General features: G+C 33.6%; 4 protein-coding genes and 1 pseudogene across 4 annotated transcripts in view; 3 read left to right on the top strand and 2 right to left on the bottom strand.

Annotated features, from left to right (window-relative positions):
• The window catches only part of LOC134246673 (intermembrane lipid transfer protein VPS13C-like), a gene marked incomplete at its 3' end in the record, with an annotated part of 54259 nt that overhangs the window by 15709 nt on the left and 13830 nt on the right, over positions 1 to 24720 (bottom strand). The window lies entirely within an intron of this gene.
• Positions 5609 to 10699, top strand: LOC134246674 (E3 ubiquitin-protein ligase TRIM45-like). Its single transcript, XM_062729043.1, has 4 exons — positions 5609 to 5773; positions 9758 to 9807; positions 9904 to 10548; positions 10637 to 10699. The coding sequence occupies exons 3-4, from the start codon at positions 9925 to 9927 to the stop codon at positions 10697 to 10699; spliced, it is 687 nt and encodes a 228-aa protein (XP_062585027.1). The 5' UTR covers positions 5609 to 5773; positions 9758 to 9807; positions 9904 to 9924.
• LOC134246671 (uncharacterized) lies at positions 10552 to 11986 on the top strand (annotated as a pseudogene).
• LOC134246675 (uncharacterized) lies at positions 16937 to 19210 on the bottom strand. The gene is made up of 2 exons (XM_062729044.1): positions 18875 to 19210; positions 16937 to 18299 (listed from the first exon to the last, which is right to left on the bottom strand). The coding sequence occupies exons 1-2, from the start codon at positions 19074 to 19076 to the stop codon at positions 17092 to 17094; spliced, it is 1410 nt and encodes a 469-aa protein (XP_062585028.1). The 5' UTR covers positions 19077 to 19210; the 3' UTR covers positions 16937 to 17091.
• LOC134246670 (tripartite motif-containing protein 2-like) lies at positions 19550 to 24508 on the top strand. Its single transcript, XM_062729041.1, has 2 exons — positions 19550 to 19620; positions 22502 to 24508. The coding sequence occupies exon 2, from the start codon at positions 22523 to 22525 to the stop codon at positions 23720 to 23722; it is 1200 nt and encodes a 399-aa protein (XP_062585025.1). The 5' UTR covers positions 19550 to 19620; positions 22502 to 22522; the 3' UTR covers positions 23723 to 24508.

Raw genomic sequence — 24720 nt, 5'->3', positions numbered from 1 at the left:
GAAAATATGAGAAACTTACATCAGAGGTCACAAAACATGGAGAAGAATGGCACAGAGAAATTGACAAAGTTATAGAGAAAAACAAAGAAGAAATCAGTGAGATGAGAAACCTACACAGAGGTGCCCTAAATAAACATCTCAATGATTTAAAGAAACTTATTGCTGATATCAAACAGTCTATATCAGAATTGGAAGACATTTTACAATCCAAAGAAGTAACCAGATCACTTTCTTATGAGATAAATTCAGAAAAATTCACCAAACTTCCATCCAAACTGATATTTAAGTTTCCTGAGTTTACGGAAAATAATAATAGAGATCAATTTTCTCAATTATTTGGTTCTATATCGCCATTATCAATTACGAAACAAGAACATGGCTATACAATGGAGACACCAGAAGCTGTATCCTGTCCTCCAGTCAAACCACTGCTTGATGAACCAGAGCTCATAACCACCTTTGACACTGGGTATAACAAACTATATAGTGTTACTTGTCTTAGTGATGAAGAAATCTGGACATGTGGAAATTCCAAAATCATGAAACTCTACAGCCTCCAGGGCAAACTACTTAAGTCAATCCAAACAAAATCAGGAATTAAACCATGTGACATAGCAGTACAAAGTAGTGGGAATCTAGTTTATGTTGACCCCGATGCAAGAACTGTAAACATAGTGAAGAATAAACAGATACAGGAAGTGATCAGATTATTGAGGTGGAGACCTTACAATGTCTGTAGTACCTCCTCTGGTGACCTCCTGGTTACCATGTACAATGGTGATAATGAACATTCAAAAGTTGTCCGTTACTCTGGCTCCAAAGAGAAGCAAACCATTCAGTTTGATAGTGAAGGCAAACCTCTGTATTCATCTGGTTACATTACATACATCAGTGAGAACAGGAACTTAGATATCTGTGTGTCTGATGATGGAGCACATGCAGTAGTTGTGGTCAATAAGGCAGGAGAACTCCGATTTAAATACACTGGCAATCCCTCTACTACCAAGAAATTATTCTATCAGTTCTTTTATAACCAGAGTTCATTTAATCCAGTCGGCATCACAACAGACAGCCAGAGTCAGATCCTGATATCCGACAGTAACAACAACTGTATCCACATCCTAGATCAGGATGGACAGTTCCTCCATAACATTGATAATTGTGATTTACGGCGTCCATGGGGTTTATGTGTAGACACAAAAGAAAACCTCTTTGTAGCTGAGTTATACAGTGGTAAAGTGAAGAAAATTAAATACATGTAAACAAACTATGCTGAAATTTAAATCTCATGATTATTTGAATGTCTACAAATTATTTAGAGCAATAACATGCATTTCCTGTAAATGACTATCTCTAAAAAATAATAGTTTTGCAAAAGATAGTCTACAGCAAATAAAGATGCCTCTGTATTAAAGATCGTACGAATCACAATAAAATTCATACGAAGCATGCCTATTATAGTGTATGGTATATGATACATAATTCTATTTATTGCTGCCTGTTGCAAAGTTTCAAATCCAAGTGTCAATTTTACTTCATTATACAGATCCGTAGAGCTAATAACAGTTTCATTTGAGATGTCTGGGTAAGAAACATCATTATCTTAAACCTCGTATAAATAAATGATTTTCAAACAAGATAGTTTTAAATTTGTCTTTTTGCATCCTGTTGCATATTTGCAAGATTTTAGCATGTTTTATCTGTGTAATTTATTGTACTCCTTTGACACTTTAATCTAAAGAGAAAGAGAAATGAAAGAAAAAGTGAGCAAGTTCACATACCCCACGCTCCCCCAGAAGTCAAAATGCTGAAAATCCCGGAAAAGAATCAGAATTTCCCGATTATATGCACATCTACGCATCATTTACTAATTATCTGCTAAGTGACGAAATTCTGTGCAGCGGTTTAAGAGGAGCTGCGCTGACAAACTGTTCATCTCTATATTCAGAGTATGGCCAAAAAAGTTTTTATTGTAGAATTTCTTGGAAAAAATAAAGGAATTGGAATTTCCTGGTAATATACACATTTACACACTGTGTCCTAGATATCTGCTGAGTTGGATGAAATTCTGTGTAGCGGTATAAGAGGAGTTGTGCTGACAAACTGTTCATCTCTATATTCAAGGTATGGCCAAAATATAAGCTGAAAAGTGTGGAAATTCCCGGGAAAAATAAAGGAATCGGAATTTCCAGGTAATATGCATATCTACATATGATTTCCTAAATATATGCTAAGTTTGACGAAATTCTGTGCAGCAGTTTAAGAGGAGTTGCGCTGACAAACTGCTCATCTCTATATTCAAGGTATGGCCAAAATATAAGTTGAAAAGTGTGGAAATTCCCGGGAAAAATAAGGAATCGGAATTTTCTAGTAATATGCACATCCACATATTGTGTCCTAAATATCTGCAATGTTTAATGAAATTCTGTGCAGCAGTTTAAGAGGATTTGCGCTGACAAACTCTTCATCTCTATAATCAAGGTATGGCCAAAAATCTAAGTTAAAAAGTGCAGAAAAAAAAATAAAGGAATTGGAATTTCTTGGTAATTTGCACATCTACACATTGTGTCCTAAATATCTGCTATGTTTGATGAAATTCTGTGCAGCGGTTTAAGAGGAGTTTCGCTGACAAAAAATGGGACTGACACCACTCTGACTGACGGACGCACGGGTCAAATACATTATACCTCACGCAACTTGTTAAGTGGGGTATTAAAAACGATGTCCATTCAGCAAAAACAGTTCTGTACTTGAATACTATATTAAGTGAATATAGACCCTGTCAAAAAGAATTTACAGTTGAATAAATTTCTAACACAAGAAACTGATGATTTGTTTTCTGATTAAAATTTTTAAGCCATGATCACATTATGATATCAATAATGATATCTATATATACTCGGTAGCGTACACATGTACAGGTAAAGCTGCATTCTATTGACCGTGGAGTGTGAAAGTGAAACTAACCCTGCAAATAAATTCTTTCATTTATTTACAAGAAATTGAAATGACTTTATCCCTTCCTTGCTTTCCCCCTCTCAGTCACTTTGTTTTTTCTCTTTTTGGCTTTCCCTGTCTCGATGACTCTCTCTCTCTCTCTCTCTCTCTCTCTCTCTCTCTCTCTCTCTCTCTCTCTCTCTCTCCATATTTTTTTTACCAAAAGTCAGTACATATACACTAACACTGTACCTATTTTTATCGTAATACATGCGATTTTAAAAAGTTAGACATAAAACGCAATTATATTAGTAATCCTACATTTCTGTGTGTATATATTTAGTTTTACACTAATTACAAATCGATTTTTTAAATTTTTTATCTGTTTATTTTAACAAAGTTAATATAGCCTGCTTTTAGAAAAGAATGTTTAAAATTGTTAAGGTTCAGTCTCGGAAATAATGGGGGTATGGATTTTTTAAACTGATCAATTTATACACGAGTTTTATGAGTATTTACACACTGCAGTTGCTCAGCCAAACTGTTATAGAAGTATCAGCACCGTAACATTGTAGTGCATGAATATGCATGTGCATAATTGTAATGCCGGTAAGTTTTGAGCCTTTTTTACATCACATAAATTCCTCTCAATATGTGACACTACTTCATTTCACACAGATTTAGAATGCCCATTATAGTTCTTATTGTAAGCTTCAATTCAATGTTAAATATTACGCTCTTTTTATCCAATATTTCACTCGGAATGAAAAAAAAAATCATCAAGGATCATATACGTGTCAAACAAAAATAAGAAGCAAAAATTATTAAAATTAATTTTCAATTTACATAATAAGTCTCTTTGAGAAGGAATGACTTTATCTGCTTTAAAATTGTATGGTTTTTATGTAGTATAGCAGGGTACTAATTTTTTAATTTAAAATACCATAACACAACTAACTAATAAAAAAAACTGCACTGACAGGAGCAATAACATCCACCATAATATTCCACATACAGGAATCCTTGAAATGTTTGTTTTACAGATTTACAGTAAACCAACTATTTACTTTCATTCGCGATTCGTCAGTTTGAAATCAATCTGCAACAATTATTTTTTATGAATAAGGAAATGTTTTCTTCTAAAACAAAGCAAAATAAATAGTTCGCAACTGAAAGTAGGTTGTGAAACAACTCACGAATATATTTTGCACGCGAATAAAAGATGGTTTACAGTATTAATTTGCATATTGGGAAGAGATAAATCACGACCATGAGCAATGCTTTAGAATTTTTTTTTTTTTTTTTAATTCATTTTTTTTTTTTTTTTTTTGATTTTTTAAATTTTTTTTTATTTTTTTTTTGTTTCTTTGCAGTAATATGTTTAATACCAGAAACGTTGAATCTATTAAAAGGCTAATGTATGCTGAAGAAAAAGATTATGTAAACATACTAGGGCTGGGCAATAATATCGATATTTCAATATATTGCAATACAATGACAAAAAATATCGTATCGCAATACGATTTTGTAATATCGATGTATTGGCATTATGCTTAGATTAAGGAATTTTGTCATTAAATATAAAAATGGACTTATGAAAGTTTGTTATTAAGCCAAACAGTAAGTCAGAAGTTGTTTTGTGGGAACATTTCAGAGCATAACTAAATGAAATCAACAAGATTTTTTTTTTCGCGTTTGTTACTTATCATAGTTATGTACATTCTGCATGAAAATTATAGTAAATATAGTAAGAAAATGCCGTTTTTGTTGCATTGAAAATATTGCAATACATATCGCAATACAGTTAAAAATATCGCAATATATCGCAATACGAAATCTCGGCCCAATACCCAGCCCTAAAACATACATTTATCCCATGTACAACTTGGCAAATATCAAAATCAACATATATAGAGATAACATAATTTTTAAAGGCTATAACAGAAATGAAGGATATGGATCGATATAACGAACAGTATTTAATATCAAAGTCCATAAAACAATAGGAAATAGGAAAAGAGCAAACATTGACCTCCAAAACATCGAATGCACAGTTTAGATACAGATTCCATGTTACGCATCAAATCAAGTTCAATCCTAAAAAAACAATCTTTTTCAAAAATGATTCCTTGAAAAAAATTGTCTTGACATTTGCAATTAAAGTAAAAGAGAATTAAATATCTGCTAGACTATCTTTTCAACATGCTGATACAATAACCAGAAAGATGTTTGTCTTTAATTTATGCATAAGATTATCACGAAAGCCAATCCATTATGCTACAAAAAAGTTTACTTCAGGTCAACAACTGAGCTTAATATATTACATGTACATGTATTTACCTACTCCAGCATGCTAGAGGTTCACGGCGAGATACTTTTGACTTGGCGCCGCGTAACCTCTAGCATCCATTGTAAAAATTCTCGCCGCTGAAAGCCGAAGTGGAAATAAATGATTAAATCAAAAAACAATGCTTTGTATATTAACGAATGGTACGAAATAATAAAATACTCAATATTTACGATAAAACCGATGCATAAAACACTGTTAACCTCTCGTATTAGCAATAAATCCATCATTTTTTAAATCGAAGCAGAAATTGAAACAAGTCGTCTGTTTTAAATTCGTAAATGGAATGCAGAAATTCTGACGAATCTAAACTACTTTAATCAAAATTTCGTTTTCTGACAAGCAATTCGCAAAATTAATGTGAAGTCAAATCGAAAGTACTTCTGGTGACAAATTGGAAAAATGTTAATTATCCTTAATTAACAATAATGCACACTAGATAAAATGGATTTTATGATTTCTTGCGACTTTCATACCCCATGCAAACACGTAAGTACCTGAAAATTTCTTGTAAACAGGTTATTTCACGCATAAGGCGGAACGAGCTCGTTAGAAAATGGCCTTCGGATGTAAGAGTCCGAGGTATATAACGAGCGTAGGCACGTTAACCGAGGCTCTTACTATTTACCTATACACACTATCAAACTTTAATTAAGACATACAACAACATATAAACAGATAAAATGTAAAATTAAGCCAATTTAATATCAAAGTTTATGTAAGCTTGGTTCGGGAACATACTAAAGACCTGATATTTTGACCTGATGAAAAAAGCATATAAAACTAGGGCTAATTGTAACGGGAACCGTTACAGATGTTCCCCAAACGCTCCCCAGCTCCCTTTTGTGCCATATTCCCTGTAAGCTTCATTAAATAAGACAAACGCGTTACATTTAGGATTTTAACAAAGTTTTCCCAGAAGTAATCAATTTCAGCATTGCACGCATGCGCATTTGAATGCATGTGCATAATTATCATATCATCTTGTCTACACTATTCATATATTTTAATATACTAAATATACTAAATATTACAGCATTTAATCGAAAAAAATGTTTAATCTAGTGTATTTGTAATTTTACTCCTTTCACGTGCACGCACGTGCATGCATGTGCATCATGATCAAACCCTTTTGTAGGAGTCTATAATGTCTATTTATGTTTTGAATCCCATCCTGTTTGGTTGAAAACCAATGGAGTAATAGCCATTTAAAGTTTCAACCAATCAGATTGCAGTGCACGTGCATGTGCGTGATTTGATGAAAATTATTATATATCATATTGTAGGATATCCTAAAGCATGCCTATGTTTAAAATTTCAAAGCATTTCGTCAAAAACAAAAAAGATATTGAGAATTTTGTTTCAGCCAATCAGAGCGAAGCGCACGTTCATGCACGTGCAAGCATGTTCATGATGACCACACCTTCTTCCAGGAGTCTGTTATGTCTGTCTATGTTCTAAATCCCATGCTGTTTGGTTGAAAAACAAGGGAGTTATAGCCATTTAAAGTTTCAGCCAATCAGATTGCAGCGCACGTGCATGCGCGTGATTTGATGACAATTGCTATATATCATATTGTAGGACATCCTAAAGTATGCCTAAGTTTTAAATTTCATAGCATTTCATCAGAAAACAGAAAAGATATTGAGATTTTTGTTTCAGCCAATCAGAGCGAAGCGCACGTGCATGCGCGTGAGTTCGTGCTAATTTGACAGTGTCACATTATCTTCACTATTAATATATCTTTATATAATAAGTTTCAAATCATTTCATTAAAAAATGTAAAAGTTATACTAATATTAAGTAAATCAGTCATTTCATTCATATCACGCGCACGCACGTGCATGCGTATGCGCGCAAAATGACCTTTGTTCCGCACACCTACACTACACACCTATTAACCCTAAAAAGGTTTTAGCTTAGTTGGGTGAACAGTTTCTGAGAACACTCGCGGACAAAAAAAGTCCGGAGAAGAAATAAGAAGAAAAAAGAATAATAACTAGTGTTAATAGTAACGGGGACCGTTACAGATGTTCCCCAAACGCTCCCCAACTCCCAAATAGGACAAAATCTATGCATAAATTTGAGACTTTAACAACGCCAAGTTCATTCAAATTTTAGCATTGCACGCGTGCACATGTGAATGCATGTGCGTAATGACCATATCATCTTGTCTACACAATCTATACATTTTAATATACTAAACATTAAAGTATTTAATCCAAAAGTATTTAAAAATACGCTCATTCAAGTGCATTTTTGATTTAACTCATTTCACGTGCACGCACGTGTATACATGAGCATAGTGTCCATATCTTCTTGTAGACGTCCATTACATCTCTCTATGTTCTAAATCCCACTCCGTTTGGTTGAAAACCAAAGCAGTTATAGCTGTTTGAAGTTTCAGCCAATCAGATTACAGCGCAAGTACACGCACGTGTATGCATATGCATGGCGACCATATCATGTTGTAGAAGTTCACTATATCTATCTATGTTCCAAATCCCATCCTGTTTGGTTGAAAACCAAGGGAGTTATAGCTATTTAAAGTTTAAGCCAATCAGATTGCAGCGCACGTGCATGCACGTGATTTTATGATATATGCTATATATCATGTTGTAGGATATATTGATGCATGGCTATGTTCAAAATTTCATAGGATTTCGTCGAAAAACAAGAAAGATATAGAGACTTTAGTTTCAGCCAATCAGAGCAAAGCGCACGTGCATGCGCGTGGGATCTTGCTATTTTGACCATGTCATCATGTCTATACTACTAATAAATAATCAAATTATGAGTTTCAAAGCATTTCATCCAGAAATAAAAAAGTTACGGTTATATCTATTATATTGGTCAATTCACGTGTTGCACGCGCACGCTCTTGCAAGCACGTGCACGCAAAATGAACTTGATTCCACAAATCTACATAACATGTCTACTGACCCTAAAAAGGTTTTACCTACATCAGCTGAACAGTTTACAAGATCACTCCCGGACAAAAAAGTACCCAGGAAGAAGAAGAAGAATAATAATAATAAGAAACAGAGTAAAAACAATATGTTCCCCAACTTCGTTTGGGGAACATAATTATCAATTTAAAGAGAATTTTTCAAATATAAGTTTGATAATTATTGATGAAATTATACTAAATTCCACTTTTTAGGGGATAACACTGACTTTGTATCAAGGAGTACTTACAAAAGGTTGATGACCTGATATTATTGAATGACCTGATATTTATAGTGAAGACCTGATATTTGTATAAATGACTTGTAAGGGATGGTTTTAAATGACCTGATATATTAAATAATTCTTTTAGAATTAGATTAAACATTTTAAAAGTTTTTGAGAAAAATTGCAGCAATTACGAAAAAAAGGATTTTGAAATGATCTGATGATTTCCTACTAAAGACCTGATATTTTTGGATGACCTGATATTTCTGAATGACTTGATGGGTTTAAATGACCTGATTTATAAAATTATGTTACATATTTTCGGGAAAATAAAACAGTTTTCAATGTATAACTGTATAAAATATGAATATTTGCAGCGATTCCATTTTATTTAAGAATATCGATCAGGTCTTTAAAGTAGAAATATCAGGTCATTCAAAATTATCAGGTCATCAATATTTGTGAATATACCTTGATATATTATACAGTTATTGACTGGGTATGAGGGCAACATATGATTTGTTGGACCTGAAGGTGAAAATGTTGCCCGAGGCCGCAGGCCAAGGGCAACATTTTCATCTTCAGGTCCAACAAATCATATGTTGCCCGAATTCCAGTCTATAACTGTTTTGTTATACCCTTCACTGCTCACTTAAGATTGATCAATTTTATCAATACACGCTATACTATCAATTATTTTATATGGAAAATTATGGTTTCTTCAGGAAACATCAGCTGAGAAAGAACAAAATCAATTATAAATCTATCATATCACAAAAAAATATTCACAAAACATACTCTTCCCTTCTACCTTACCTTGCTGTTAGCAGCAACTCTTAATAGCTCTTTAACTTCGGCTATTTTCGCGTCGCCGATATTGAACGATGATTATTAATTGTGACGTAACAGACGAGTGACGTTGCGGTCTAATAATTCTTATGTAGGACCGGTCAATAGTGATTGTTAGACCAATGTAAAAAACATTTCTTTTGTTGGACTTTTTATTAGTAATAAATATATAGAATGATATTTATAAGGGTATAACAAAGCAAAATAATCTACATATTATCTACTAAAAATGTATTTTAATATAGTTCCAGCTTTTATCATCAATAATTTCTCCTCAAAAATATGAAATTGAAAGTTTAAATTGTATTTTTTAATTTCATCAGGTCAAAATATCAGGTCTTTAGTATATCAGGTCTTTAGTATGTTCCCTTGGTTTGAGTTGTTTTTCCCAATGATAAAATAAAATCATATGACTAATTTTATCTCCACTAATCAGATGAATCTTTGCAGACATAGCCTCATGTACATGCAGTCACATGCAGATACCAAAGAAATAGCAGGTAAAATCACATTTTGTTCTTCTTTTCTTTCTACCAAATCTTATACAGTGCATTTTTTAAATTGTATTTTATAATGATAAGTATTAAATTTTGCAGCAATAAAAACACTCTGATAAAATGGACCCCAGACTTTCTGCCCAAGACGTCATTAGATGTACTGTATGTAAAGATAAAATTGTACAAATGTACTGTAACTTGTGCCATATGAATCTTTGTAAGGATTGTGTTGGAGAACACATCTCTGATGTCTCAAAGAAGCATGATGTGGTGCCTTTTGAATTAAGAAGATCCAAACTTGTGTACCCTCAGTGCAAAACCCATTCTGAAGAGAACTGTGAAATGCTATGTGAAGATTGCAACATTCCAGCATGTCCAAAATGTGGTACATCTAGTACACATAAGAGACATCGTTTCAAAAGTCTTAAAGATCTCATGAACTCTAAGAAAGAGAGCATTGAACAGGAAAGAAAAAGACTGAAAGAAACAGATTTCTCAAAATTTGAAGATATTGTAACTGACATAGAAACTCAGCTAGCTGAAATGGATGGAAAATACCAGAAAATGACATCAGAGGTCACGAAACATGGAAAAGAATGGCTCAGAGAAGTTGGCAAAGTTATTGAGAAAAACAAAGAAGAAATCGAAAAGATGAGAAATCAACACAGAGATGCACTAAATAAACATCTCAATGATATAAAGAAACTTGTTGATGATATCAAACAGTCTATATCAGAAACTGAAGTAACCAGATCACTTTCTTATGAGATAAATTCTGAAAAATTCACCAAACTTCCATCCAAACTGATAGTGAAGTCTCCTGTGTTTACAGCATATAATAATCAAGATCAATGTTCTCAATTATTTGGTTCTTTATCATCATTATCCATTATAATAGAAGAAAATGGCTACACAATGGAGACACCTGAGACTGTGTCCTGTCCTCCAGTCAAACAACTGCTTGATGAACCAAAGCTCATCACCACCATAGACACTGGGTTTAAATATTCACTATACAGTGTTACCTGTCTCAGTGATGAAGAAATCTGGACACGTGGAGGAGACAAAATCATGAAACTCTACAACCTCCAGGGCAAACTACTGAAAACAAGCCAAACTAAGTCTGGGAACAGACCACGTGACATAGCAGTGACATGGAGTGGAGATTTAGTTTATATTGACCCTGATAAAAGAACTGTAAACCTAGTGAGAATGACCAGATACAGGAAGTGATCAGACTACAGGGGTGGAAACCTGACAATGTCTGTAGTACCTCCTCCGGTGACCTCCTGGTTACCATGCACAGTGATGATGGAAAACAAACCAAAGTTGTCCGTTACTCTGGCTCCACAGAGAAACAAACCATTCAGTTTGATAGTGAAGGTAATCACTTGTATTCATCCGGTATTACATTCATTAAATACATCAGTGAGAACAGGAACTTGGATATCTGTGTGGCTGATAGGGAAGCCCGAGCAGTAGTGGTGATAAATCAGGCAGGAAATCTCCGATTTAGATACACTGGTCATCCATCAACTACCAAGGGGTCAAATTATTATTTTTTCTTTAGTAAGAAGGAATCATTTGATCCAATCGGCATCACAACAGACAATCAGAGTCAGATTCTGACAGCAGACCCTAATAACCACTGTATCCACATCCTAGATCAGGACGGACAGTTCCTCCATTACTTTGATAACTGTGATCTACGGGATCCAAATGCTTTATGTGTAGACACCAAAGATAACCTTTTTGTGGCTGAGTGTGAAAGTGGTAGAGTGAAAAAAATAAAATATATGTAAACAATATGTGATGAAAATTTATTATCACTGAGATAAAAGCGCTGGTTAGATGAGAATATAATTAATATTATAATCTTTACTATTTGCAACTTTACATCGAATGTGACAGATTTGTATTATGATAATTATTAAAATCTCCAAGACATACATGTACTTGTATGATGTTAAACACTATAAAAAAAATTTTAAAATGCATTCCGATATAATTAATAATCAGGATATTGTTTTGCATCTACATTCAATTTGATATCAATAAAGTTAATTGAGATTTCCTTCAAGAATTAGATTGTTATGATAGAACAATGGCTGTTCCAAAGGTCTACAAGCAAATTCAAACTGTGGGTGAAATGTCTTTTTTAAGGCATATTGTGTCAAATATGAACGCCTTTACATATAAGGGGTGTTAAGAAAGTTCGTTTCATGATGAAATATTTTCAAAAATTTCAAAGTAGTGCTTAATTAAAGAGATGAATTTTCAAGTCTGACGAAATCACAAGAGTGTGCTTTAGATTTATAGCAATTCATTTCTAGGATGAAGTTTTCTTCCATATGAAAATATATGTCACATCTTTAAAGCACTCTAATGATAGAAATGCTTGTCATTTTGAGTGAAAATAAAGGATTATTCATTTTTGTTACTCCATTTCTTATTTTGCATCAGACAAGCTAATGAGCATAGGTATAAGAACGATAGATCACTTTTCAATAGAATAGGCTTGTCATGTTAATTTTTGCTTTACCGAATTGATAATTTTTGCATAGTAGTTGGAAAAATGTTTTGACCTGTGTGCTTAATATATGTCACAAATATACGTCAGGCATAATTTTTCTGAACAGACATCGTCAAGTGGGGATCAGGGTTAGAATAGGTCCTCAGTACCCCATTGCTTGTTGTAAAAGGCAACTAAATTGGGCGGTCCTTCGGATGAGACAGTATAAACAGATGCCCCATGTCACAGCAGGTGTGGCACGATAAAGATCCCTCCCTGCTCAAAGGCCGTAAGTGCTGAGCATAGGCCTAAATTTGCAGCCCTTCACCGGCAATGGTGACGTCTCCATATCAGTGAAATATTCTGGAGAGGGACGTTAAACAGTATACAATCAATCAATCAATCTGAACAGACATCACCTGTTTTAATACCTGTCCTCCCCTTATTGATTCAACAAAACATAGTTAAAACCTTATCAGTAGCAAGAATGAGGTCCGTAAATATGAAATATCACAAATTTTAAATATCTTCTCAACAATTTCTTTTCGAAAATAAAAGGATATGTGGAATAAACTTTCTTAACACCCTTTATATATATATATATATATATATATATATATATATATCATTCAGAAGTAATCACCTACGTTGATTTCTTTTTTAATTAATAGGTCAATCGTCAAGGTCAAGGGTTCAGAAAGCCTGAGTTGCTCGTTATTTTGTTTCTACAGGAAATGCACATGTCAAATAAGAAATCCCTATCTCTTCTCAATCAAAGGTAATATGGAAAAATTTACATTTTTGAAAATTAGGTCAAACTTCAAAGTCTAGGTCATACATACATAAAAATTCAAGTGTATTTAGAATGGTCTTATCACAGTTAATATACATTTAGATATGAAAGCCCTTTCGCTTCTCATTAATAAGTTATGGTCAATATCAAGTTTTTAATTTGTTTGAAAATACATGTAGTTCAAACTTCACAAGGTCAAGGGGGTCAAAATCATAGTATATTTACACAGGTCTTGCACAGGCAATACAACTGTCTAAGTGAATGCCCTATCTATTTTCATTCAAAAGTTATGACAAAGTAAACGTTTTTTGAAAAATAAGTCAAAATTCAAGTTCAAGGTCACGAGGTATAACAAGAGGTCCAGGAGCCAAATCGCCCACCATAGAATATCGGCTAGGAAACGCACAAATCAGATCAGAATTGAAAGTTAACTGAGCACAGGAAGAAACTTGTACTTTCAGTTAAAACTGAAAGGCGGCTTCCAGTGACTTTTAGTGGCCATTCAGCCACTGAATGGCATACACATTTCAGTGACTTCTCAGTTGCCTTTCACTCACATTTCAGATACCTTTCATTCACCATTCAGCAAACACATTTCCGTCAACTTTCAGTGACCTTTCCGCCACCTTTCAGTGATGTTTTTTAGCCAGTTTAGCGAATTTTTTTTCACTATCTTACTAGTTCATTATAAGATATTTTTCCTTAGGAATATTTTGAATGAATTCATTAACTATGTTTTTCCTTATGATGATAAATTTAAGGTACCTTATACTGGAAATCACAGTTTTTAGTTTCATTGTCTTTAAAATGTTTAGTGGGGGAGGGGGTATTTATTTTAAAAACTTTATAAACTTGTATATGACCTCATTCTAACAAGAAAAAAGAATAAATTATTTTTAAGGGTAATTTAAGTACTGCTCTCATCCAGATTCATTACTGCAATGCAGAGGAATTTCTCAGCCGGAGTTAGCTATATCAAAAGAGTGCTTGAAGTGCTTGACAATTACACTCATGGGAGAACATAGATATTTGTTTTATATTGCTGCCAGGTATATATGCTTTAAAATATTTTTTTTTTTTTATTTAACACTTTTTAATAAGGATAGTTCAATACTCTTACGTTTTTTAGGATAAGCTAATGAATTGTAAAAAGACGCATTTTTTTTATTAAAATAGGTCCCAACAACTAACCTTTCACCTAAGATGTATAAACTGGCCAAGTTTGATAATTCTAAGTCTAATACTTTTCTTGTTATGGACCGAATAGGATTTTTCCATAATTGGCTATAACTTTTTAATTATAGGTTAGAGTGACCTCCTTTTTGTGCATGACACACACTTACCAAGATGTATCAGTTGACAAAGTTTGATAACTCTGGGCCTTATAGAATTAAAGTTATGAGCCAGACATGAGAAAAGCTAACAGATGAATGGACAGATGGATGGAAATGAAGCCTATAACATAATACGTCCAATCTTAAGATTAACGTATAAAAAGACGTTAATAGTAGTCTAATAACCAAGCCCTATGATAAATGTGATGAATTTAACTTTTCTATCATCAATTTCCCTTACTTATACAGCAATATACATTCATCATCTGCATACTGAGTTTATATATTTCAGTTGATTCGATGTGCAAGAGCATGCTCTAGGTATAAACAATTTCTAAAACAAGGTAAATTATTGACAAATTGATAAAACAAGAATATCAGCATTTAAAGTCATCATTTCGTACGTTTTAAGGTCACAATAACGAACTTGTCAGCAAATACAATTTATCATTGAGTCAAATGCTGACTGATATTTTTCATATTAATTGTTAGTCCATCATTTATACACTTTATTGATGACTAACAATGGGGAACCGGAGTCGGTTATCTTATCTTGTATCGGTAGGGGGCGCCACAGGAAAATGCGGTCCATTACAAAAGTGATAAAACCTGTGAAGATGGATAATCAGCATCCATTCTCGAATACGATATCGGAAAGCACACACGTTTCAGTTACAATCCTTAATTTACTATGGCATCTAATTGTGGTGATATGACTATACCTGAACTTAAGAACGAGTTAGAAAAGTTTGGAGCAAAGAAATCAGGAAGGAAGTGGGAACTTGTGGAGAGGTAAATAAACATACGATGTTTTCATGCAAATCCAAGTAAACATTATTAATAACACAGTAAATAATTATCAATGGTGTGTAAAAGATTAACATTAAGTCAAATTGACAGTAAATATCAGAATTACCTCGTTTAAGAAACTAATTCTTAAATAATCTGCAACTTTAGCGTGTTAGATTTTTAACTTGAATTTCCTCGGTAATTCTAACATCGATCTCATATTGCTTGGTGCTTGCAGTAAAATAAGAATACTTCTCTACATTTTTATTATGAAGCAGTATTATTATTTCCTGATTGTTGCAGCTATGTTTCACTCAAAATATACATGAAAAAGAATTAAATATGCTTATTTTATTGCAGACTTGAAGCCTACAGAAGAAATGCACATTGTGCTAAGACCGATGTTTATGGACCTGAATTTATGATGATGACGCCAGATCCACAACTCTACAAGGACCTTCATGGTGACAAGACCTTTCCAGGTTGCACAGAGGCAGAAATTTCCACTTTCTTGTCGAAGTTTAATAAGACAACTGATAAGAAAGGAAGGGATATGTACAACGATGGGTTTATCCAGTATGTGAGGGTGACATTTCATGATTCAAATTGGTTCGTTAGAAGTAGTGTAAAAGCTTCAATGATGAAGTCTGTGAAATATGTTGTTGACATTATGATAGGAAAAGACAGAAGTGTTATAGAGTCTCAATGTGAATGTGCGGCAGGCATGGGACCCGATGCACATTGCAAGCATGTCTGTGCTGTACTTTTTTCATGTGCAGATTTTGTTAAGCATGGGACATACAAAACAGAACTCACCTGCACACAGAGGTTACAAACTTTTCATCGTGCTAAGCCCCATAAAGGAAGCCCTATGAAAGCAAGACAGTTGGACATGCCAGGCTGTGACGAAGTATGCAATAATGACTATGACCCTCGTCCAGTTGAATTTAGAGGCAATCCCGGATACCAGTCTTACTTTAGAAATGTGTGCTTGAATTACCCAGGTATTAGTAAGACTCCAATTTTTCAGCTGTATGAGCCTGTAAACATGAAAGCTTACAACCTGGACCATGACTATCTAAAAGACACGTTTAGTGAAAATCATTTGAAACTTTTAAATGTATCAGAAATTTCAGAGGAGAATGCACGTCAAGTTATGATAAAAACAGCTACACAAGCGGCCAACGACCTTTGGTTTGAGGAACGTTGCAAACCTCTTCATTCTTCGGTATTCGGGAGAATATGTAAAGCAACTGATCGAACTGATAAGGTGAAACTTGCTGACTTTTTAACAACAAAGGCACAAAAAATTAATGCTAAACCTATTCTTCATGGAAGAAAATACGAAAAAGAAGCTGTGAAGAAGTACCAGGAAATTTCGGGACGCACAGTTTACAATAGTGGAATTTGTGTCAGTCTGGACTCCCCTCATTTAGCAGCAACCCCAGATGGTATTATTGACGATGACACCTTGATTGAAGTTAAGTGTCCATATGTGGCAAGAAACAGTTTTATTTCCTCAAAAACAGTTCCTTATATCAAGCAGTCTGGAAGTAAATTTTATTTGAATAAAACCCATGACTATTACTATCAGGTCCAAGGACAACTTTACTGTGCAGAGAAAAATGAGTGTATATTTGTTGTGTATACTTTCAATGACTTTTTGTTCTTTGCAATAGAAAGGGATGATAAATTTATTGATGAGATGAAGAAAAAATTGAATGAATTCTATGAAGATTTTTTTAAGTCTGCTCTATTGGAAAAAACTTTTTTCAAGACATATGATGGAAAATGTAGTTGCAATAAAGAAAAATGAAATAAAGACTTTTTTCTCTTATTATGTCATTTTTAATACCAAGTTATGCATAAGATGGCACTATGCAATTCTTAAAATTACACAACATGAAACAAACATAGATTATTTCTGAAGAAAGTTTTGTTTCAGAACTATTCATAGGCTCAGTCAGAATTTTGAATGTTTTTGCAAGTCCAATGATCCTCTCAATGTGCACACGTTTGCTGGATATTTTTCGGTCCTCAATCACAGTAGCACATGACATTCTGTTTTTCTTTTTGAAAAATGTTGGTGTATTTATTTGAATGTTCCTGTGTACAAACATATCCTGCACATTGAAACCTTTGTCCGCCATTATTGAATCTCCAGAATTGCACATTTCTAACAGCCTACTTCTTTCAACTATTTGACGGTCACTTGTGGATCCCCCATAAGCTGTAGAAATATAAGATGTTAATCCACCTGGTGTCGCTCCTACAAGAACTTTTACCGTGTTACGGTTTTTATAGGTAGAATACGTTGCTTGCTGTGGCTTTGGTAACTTTGGTCTTTTAATTGGACACTCTGTGCCATCTATTATCACTCTAGTATTTGGAAATTTTGTTTTAAAATCTGATGGACAGTAATATTTTACAAGATACTTTGTAGGCCAAATGTCGATTTCCTGCCATTGCTTACTCATGAATAAAATCCATGTAAAAAATATATTTGATACAGTCTTTTCGGAAACTCCAAATAATCTTGAAAGTTCAAAATTGGTCGTATGGCGCCGTAACTTGCAGAGGACTAAGAAAAATTGGTCAGGAACACTTATGTTTGAAACCTTATGATAAATATAATTCAAACAGTGAGCTGCGGGTCCTAAGGTTCTTAAAACAAAATAAAATTTAGTTAGAGTTTCCAATCCAGTATAGAAATTTACTCCGGCATCATCATTTGTAAAGTTTTCAATACTCATTGGGGGATACCGAGGAGTTTGTGTCTGTACATCAAAAAATTTAACGTCAGATTTCTGAACAGTGACTTGAATTTCTTCAGCCAAAATTTGGGTAGAGTTAGATACAATTTCCTCGGATACTTGCAGATCATCAGCTGATGTATAGATGAATTCATCTATGGAAGACGAAGCAGAAAATTCTTCTGCTAGTTTTCGTTTGATGCCTCTGGACTTGGCTCTGTCGGCTCGTTCATGTGAATGTGGACTTGGCTCTACCCAGGGAAAAATGCTTGGCACTGCAGTTTTCTTCAATCTTTTACTTAAAGGAGTAGTTCCTAAGAATTAAATTATTTAATATATCAATACTTGTTCATAGTACTAGATTATTTATTAAATAATTAATTTATAATTTGAACTAACTTTTTAAAGCAAATAAAACAAATATAAATTTACTAAAATATTTTTATTATTACAAGTATTATTGTTATAAAATTGATGTTACAAAACATGCCCATGTGTTTATTAATTCAACTAAACAGGTCAAATTTGTTTTTAAGCAGGGTGCTAATTAGACATCAATGTCAAAACACAGTATCTTGTACTGGTAGATATGCATAAATTATCAGGCAACAGCATGTGTTCTTTTAGACATGCCTTGTGTTTATATTGTTAAAAGATAATGCGTTTGTAATAAATGACCAGTAATTGAAGTTGTCAGTGGGGAGTCTGCATGTGGCAGTGTCTGTAACGTTATCAGATTACTTCGTATGAGAGGTAAACAAGGGATTCGATATTTTAGTGCATTTCATCTAAGCAAATAAGGCATAAACATTGCTCAGAATAAAATCTATTAACATTACTTTGCACATGCTTATCAAAGATTTCAAAATAAATAAATAAATATTGTTACCATGCTGGGTTTCAGTCAAATAGTCGTCTGATTTAAAATGTGCTCTGCAAACAACAGCATGAGTTGACGGAGTCCAGCTTTGAAAACGAGTTTCACCACGTTTTATTGCGTGTATCCATGCTTTTCTTCTTAACGGATCTGTTGGAAATATATGGCCACCCCGATTACTACAATTCGGCACACAACAACAAGTTTCAGGCATGTTTTACGAGCATGTGTTTGACAGCAGATTGTTTACGTTTTTCTTCGATCGGTAACTACTGATAAGGCGCGAGGGTGTTCCGATACAGGACCGTGTTTGCCTGTGGCGCCCTCTAAAGAAAAGATAATCGGAGCAGGTTCCTAATTATTTCCCTATAATGAAAATAAGCACAAAGCGGGTGTGACCGGTCAGTAGTGGATGCTCACTCCTCCATTGCACCTGATCCCACCCCAACAAAAATACTATAGTAAACTATAGTTAATAATAGCCAATCAAAATGAATTAACTTAGTCAATTATAGTACTATACAGTGTATGCATATATGTAAATGTAGAGAAAATTTCTTTTTCTTTTTTTCATTTTTGGCATTTTTTAGCCCTAAAATCTTTAATTAAGACTCATGTACTAAAAATATCTTTAGCAGAATTACCCAACCGAGTTAAAGGGAACTCTTTTATTAGATACACATGATGTAACTTCCTGGTTGGTGTGTACCTGGCTGTTTAAATCAATACGTGAAACCCATAATTGTATTTCCTGGTAGGTAAGTTTATACTGTTACATGTAGTTTTTCTTTCTTAAAAGCGACATAAAGGTTTTTTTCTTATCTCAAATTTTTGGGGTAATAATCTTAATTTTCTCTTCCGTGAATTTTCTGTTGAGAGTTTAATTAAGGTCTTCCGTCTTCACGGAAGACCTTATAGTTATTGCTCTGTTTCCTATTATTATTATTATTATTAAGGTCTTCCGTCTTCACGGAAGACCTTATAGTTATTGCTCTGTTTCTTATTATTATTATTATTATTATTTTTCTGACACGATTTCTCGACAACTACTGGATAGAATTACATGAAATTTTCAGGAAAGATGTGTTGTAAGATACTCTTGAAAGTTTCAAGACAGTTTTTGGAAATTCCTCTCTGGTGCCAAGTTTTGGACCATTTTCCTGATTTTAAAACGCCATTTTGTCCACGATTAAACTCAAAAACGGTAAAAGATATCAATGTGAAACTTTCAGAGTTTATAGATGATGATCAATACTTTCCAGGACGCAACTTTTCGTTCGTCGTCAGTACTTCCTGTTGCTACCGGAAGCCAATTCAAAAAGTCCAAATTTTCAACTTTCTTTGTTTTTCAATATTTTTCATTTATTTTTGGAATATTAATAGAGGCACTTCTATTGATGCTTACTATATAAGTTGTTTTAATATTGGTTAATCTGAACTCTAGATATTAATATTTGAAAATCTGAAGCGGGCCCAAGATGGCGGCTGTCTCTGTCAACTCCGACATTTCGAGAGTAGGGGCTTATGGAGGCAGCTGAGCGTTTGATTAAACCATTCTGACATAAGGATACATGAAATGCAAAAAACTACTTGGACTCTCACGTAGTAGTACGTTGCAATTCAGTGTAAATCTTAAAAAACTTAATTTACGTTTCACTGCTTTAGTGTTGCTGGGCTACATACGATATGTAATGTGTACAATGTGTTAAATACTTTCCTAACGCCGAAATAAAGTAAAGGTGATAAGAATGTTTTATTTAATTAATTTCATTGAAGCTATTGCACCTCTTTAATTGATCAGTACAAAGAAAAGGTGCGAATATTTACGCGTGGCGTAATTATGAATAGTGGCCCGCCTTTTATGATTCTTAGACAGGTGTACTGTTGCAAAAGTATACACAAGTATATTTAAAGCAGTATTCCCAATAGCTAAATGGTTCGCGCATTGGGGAGAAAAGAGAAAAAAAAAAGGCGCATTCACGTTGGCGACCTGGATTCACTCCTCCTTGTGATCAAAATTTTGAATCACTTTTTAGTTCGATTTTACAAGTTTTTTATCCCTGAATCGGACGGAAGACCTCTCGTTCTTCAACGAGATCGTTCTAGTTATTATTATTATTTTTCTGACACGATTTCTCGACAACTACTGGATAGAATTACATGAAATTTTCAGGAAAGATGTGTTGTAAGATACTCTTGAAAGTTCCAAGACAGTTTTTGGAAATTCCTCTCTGGTGCCAAGTTTTGGACCATTTTCCTGATTTTAAAATGACATTTTGTCCACGATTAAACTCAAAAACGGTAAAAGATATCAATGTGAAACTTTCAGAGTTTATAGATGATGATCAATACTTTCCAGGACGTAACTTTTCGTTCGTCGTCAGTACTTCCTGTCGCTACCGGAAGCCGATTCAAAAAGTTCAAATTTTCAACTTTCTTTGTTTTTCAATATTTTTTATTTATTTTTGGAATTTTAATAGAGACACTTCTATTGATGCTTACTATATAAGTTGTTTTAATATTGGTTAATCTGAACTCTAGATATTAATATTTGAAAATCTGAAGCGGGCCCAAGATGGTGGCTGTCTCTGTCAACTCCGCCATTTCGCGAGTAGGGGCTTATGGGGGCAGCTGAGCGTTTGATTAAACCATTCTGACATAAGGATATATGAAATGCAAAAAACTACTTGGACTCTCACGTAGTAGTACGTCGCAATTCAGTGTCAATCTTAAAAAAACTTAATTTACGTTTCACTGCTTTAGTGTTACTGGGCTAGATACGATATTTAATGTGTTCAATGTGTTAAATATACTTTCCTAACGCCGAAATAAAATAAAGGTGATAAGAATGTTTTATTTAATTAATTTCTTTGAAGCTATTGCACCTCTTTAATAGATCAGTACAAAGAAAAGGTGCGAATATTTACGCGTGGCGTTTGACACGAAATTATGAATAGTGGCCCGCCTTTTATGATTCTTATACAGGTGTACTGTTGCAAAAGTATACACAAGTATATTTAAAGCAGTATTCCCGATAGCTAAATGGTTCGCGCGTTGGGGAGAAAAGAGAAAAAAAAGGCGCATTCACGTTGGCGACCTGGATTCAATCCTCCTTGTGATCAAAATTTTGAATCCCTTTTTAGTTCGATTATACAAGTTTTTTTCCTGAATCGGACGGAAGACCTCTCGTTGCTCGCAACGAGATCGTATCTAGTTAATTATCAAATTGAATTTAATTCAAGCTATATACTAGTAATATATAGTGAAATTTTTTCCTTGTGTAAAACCTAAAGTCTTGACTTAAGAGGATAAAAAAAAATTAAATTTGGTCAAGGATTACCTGATCAACATGTTGATAAACAAGCTAGATGTTTAGCTTTCTTTATATTTATGTAAAATTTCTAAACTTTCATTTCTTAATTGTTCTATTTATATCTTCCTTTTTTAAAAATCTATTGAGCTAATGTGATGTACCTATGTATTTGCAATTTAAGATTAAAATATAGAATTAAATACGTAAATGCAGATAAAATTTAGAGGTGTGTCTGTTTAATATCAATGGTTATACAAAATCTGTGTAGCTGTGATACAAGATAATTCACACAATGATATACAAGTGATTTGTTTTATTATTTCCAGCATTTCAAAGACTCTTATATAATGGACCCCAGATATTCTGCCCAGGACATCCTTAGATGTGACCTCTGTGAAGATAGAGTTGTACAAAATATGTATTGTATTTTATGTCCCATGAATCTGTGTAAGGATTGTGTGGTGGAACACACCTCTGATGCCTCTAAGAAACATGATGTGGTGCCTTTTGCTTTGAGAAGATCCAAACTTGTGTACCCTCAATGCAAAATTCATTCTGAAGAGAACTGTGAAATGCACTGTGAAGATTGCAATACTTCAGTCTGTCACAAATGTGTCATCTCTGAGAAACATAAGCGACATCATTTCAAAAGTCTACAGGACTTAGTAAATGTATCCTGTCCTCCAGTCAAACAACTGCTTGATGAACCAGAGCTCTTTGACACCATAGAAACTGAACAAACTGAACTATATGGGGTTTCCTGTCTAAGTGATGAAGAAATCTGGACATATGGGTATAACAAAACCATGAAACTCTACAACCTTTACGGCGACTTACTGAAGTCAATCCAAACAAAATCAGGAAACAATCCTCAGGACATAGCAGTGACAAGGAGTGGAGATCTAGTTTATACTGACCGTGGTACAAAAACTGTAAACATAGTGAAGAATGACCAGATACAGGAAGTGATCAGACTACAGGGGTGGAGACCTTATGGTGTCTGTAGTATATCCTCTGGTGACCTCCTGGTTACCATGGTCAGATATGATCATAAAGAATCAAAAGTTGTCCGTTACTCTGGCTCCACAGAGAAACAAACCATTCAGTTTGATGAAAAGGGTAAGCCACTGTATTCATCTGATTACAATAGTACTAAATACATTTGTGAGAATAGGAACCTGGATATCTGTGTGGCTGACTGTGGAGCCCATGCAGTAGTGGTGGTTAATCAGGCAGGAAAACTCCGATTTAGATACACTGGTCATCCCTCTACTACCAAAAAACCATTCTACCATTTCTTTACTAAGAAGGAATCATCAAATTTTGATCCATTGAGCATAACAACAGACAGCCAGAGTCAGATTCTGACAACAGACTTTGACAACAACCGTATTCACATCATAGGTCAGGATGGACAGTTCCTTCGTTACTTTGATACACGTAACTGTGAGCTACAGTTTCCATGGGGTTTATGTGTAGACTCCAGAGACAACCTCTTTGTGCCTGATTTTTATACTGGTGAAGTGAACATAATCAAATACATGTAGTCATGTGTGCTGAAAGAATGAATGTACTCAAGTACATAATCCATAATCTTTTTGGCTATCCATTTTAAACTTTAAATTACAAAATATTGCTTAATTAACCTAATATGATTATTGTGCATGTTTTTGAAATTTATGTCTTGAATTTTTTGTTATACATATTTCTATATTTACCATGATTATAAACAATGTCATTGAAAAGAAAACTTTTAAGCCTAAAAATCCAGAAATTTGAACAAACTTTTGTTTTTAAGGTATACACAAATAGGCAGAGGCATTTAAATCGCATGGATGTAAAATGTAAACATTAACACATGATTTATTTCACATACAGATTCTACGCTACAAATTTAAATGAGTTTAAGTCAAAATCTTGATTTTATTTGAATTTATTTAGAAAAATGAACAAGCTGTGGCTCAATGTAAACTATGTTGTTGAGATCTTCTGACAATTATTACAATAATGATGACATACATGTATGATGATAAACACCCAATTAAACTATTTTTTTCATTCTTTTATTATTGATATTCAGGGTATTGTTTTTCATCTTCATTCAATTTGATATAAACAAAATTAATTTAGTATTTCCTTCAAGAACTACATAAAAAATAGAACGAAGTCTGTTTCCAATATCTAAATTGTAATAGTTACTGACAGTTGCAATAATTATACTACAATTTCTTATAAAATTTACAGTCAATTCTAGATTGTTATATCGGTCTATTGCAACATTTATAATTCAAGATGGCCAGAAGTATGTGAACAAGATTGTGAAACTAGTTTAAGTCAGCATATTAATTATTACCGTAAATCTGGAAATTTTTGCGTCAATTTTATTTTGCGAATTCAGGTCAAAATGCTGTTGATTAATTTTTACGTTTCAAAATTTTGCGAATGACCACTGCTTTGTTTACATTTGCTTATTGGTGATTTATCTTTAAGAAAAATATTTTTGCGAATTCAATGCACTCGCAAATTTGCTAAAAATTTATCTACA

This window comes from Saccostrea cucullata, unplaced genomic scaffold (assembly GCF_032062105.1).
Source record: "Saccostrea cucullata isolate Sc308-1 unplaced genomic scaffold, CSIRO_AGI_Scuc_v1 ctg7716, whole genome shotgun sequence".
In the NCBI taxonomy this organism is placed as follows: Eukaryota; Metazoa; Mollusca; class Bivalvia; order Ostreida; family Ostreidae; genus Saccostrea; species Saccostrea cuccullata.
The sequence above is the reverse complement of the archived record's forward strand: the minus strand, read 5'-3'. Positions and strand labels throughout refer to the sequence as shown.

What these genes read in the sequence shown, in the direction of transcription:
- LOC134246674 (XM_062729043.1), top strand. Translation starts at nt 9,925, where the DNA reads ATGGACCCCAGACTTTCTGCCCAAGACGTCATTAGATGTACTGTATGT. An exon ending in AGTCTATATCAGAAACTGAA is followed by an intron (nt 10,549 to 10,636) that starts GTAACCAGATCA and finishes CTGTGTTTACAG; the next exon opens with CATATAATAATCAAGATCAA.
- LOC134246670 (XM_062729041.1), top strand. Translation starts at nt 22,523, where the DNA reads ATGGACCCCAGATATTCTGCCCAGGACATCCTTAGATGTGACCTCTGT.
- LOC134246675 (XM_062729044.1), bottom strand. Translation starts at nt 19,076, where the DNA reads ATGCCTGAAACTTGTTGTTGTGTGCCGAATTGTAGTAATCGGGGTGGC. An exon ending in TTTGACTGAAACCCAGCATG is followed by an intron (nt 18,300 to 18,874) that starts GTAACAATATTT and finishes TTTAATTCTTAG; the next exon opens with GAACTACTCCTTTAAGTAAA.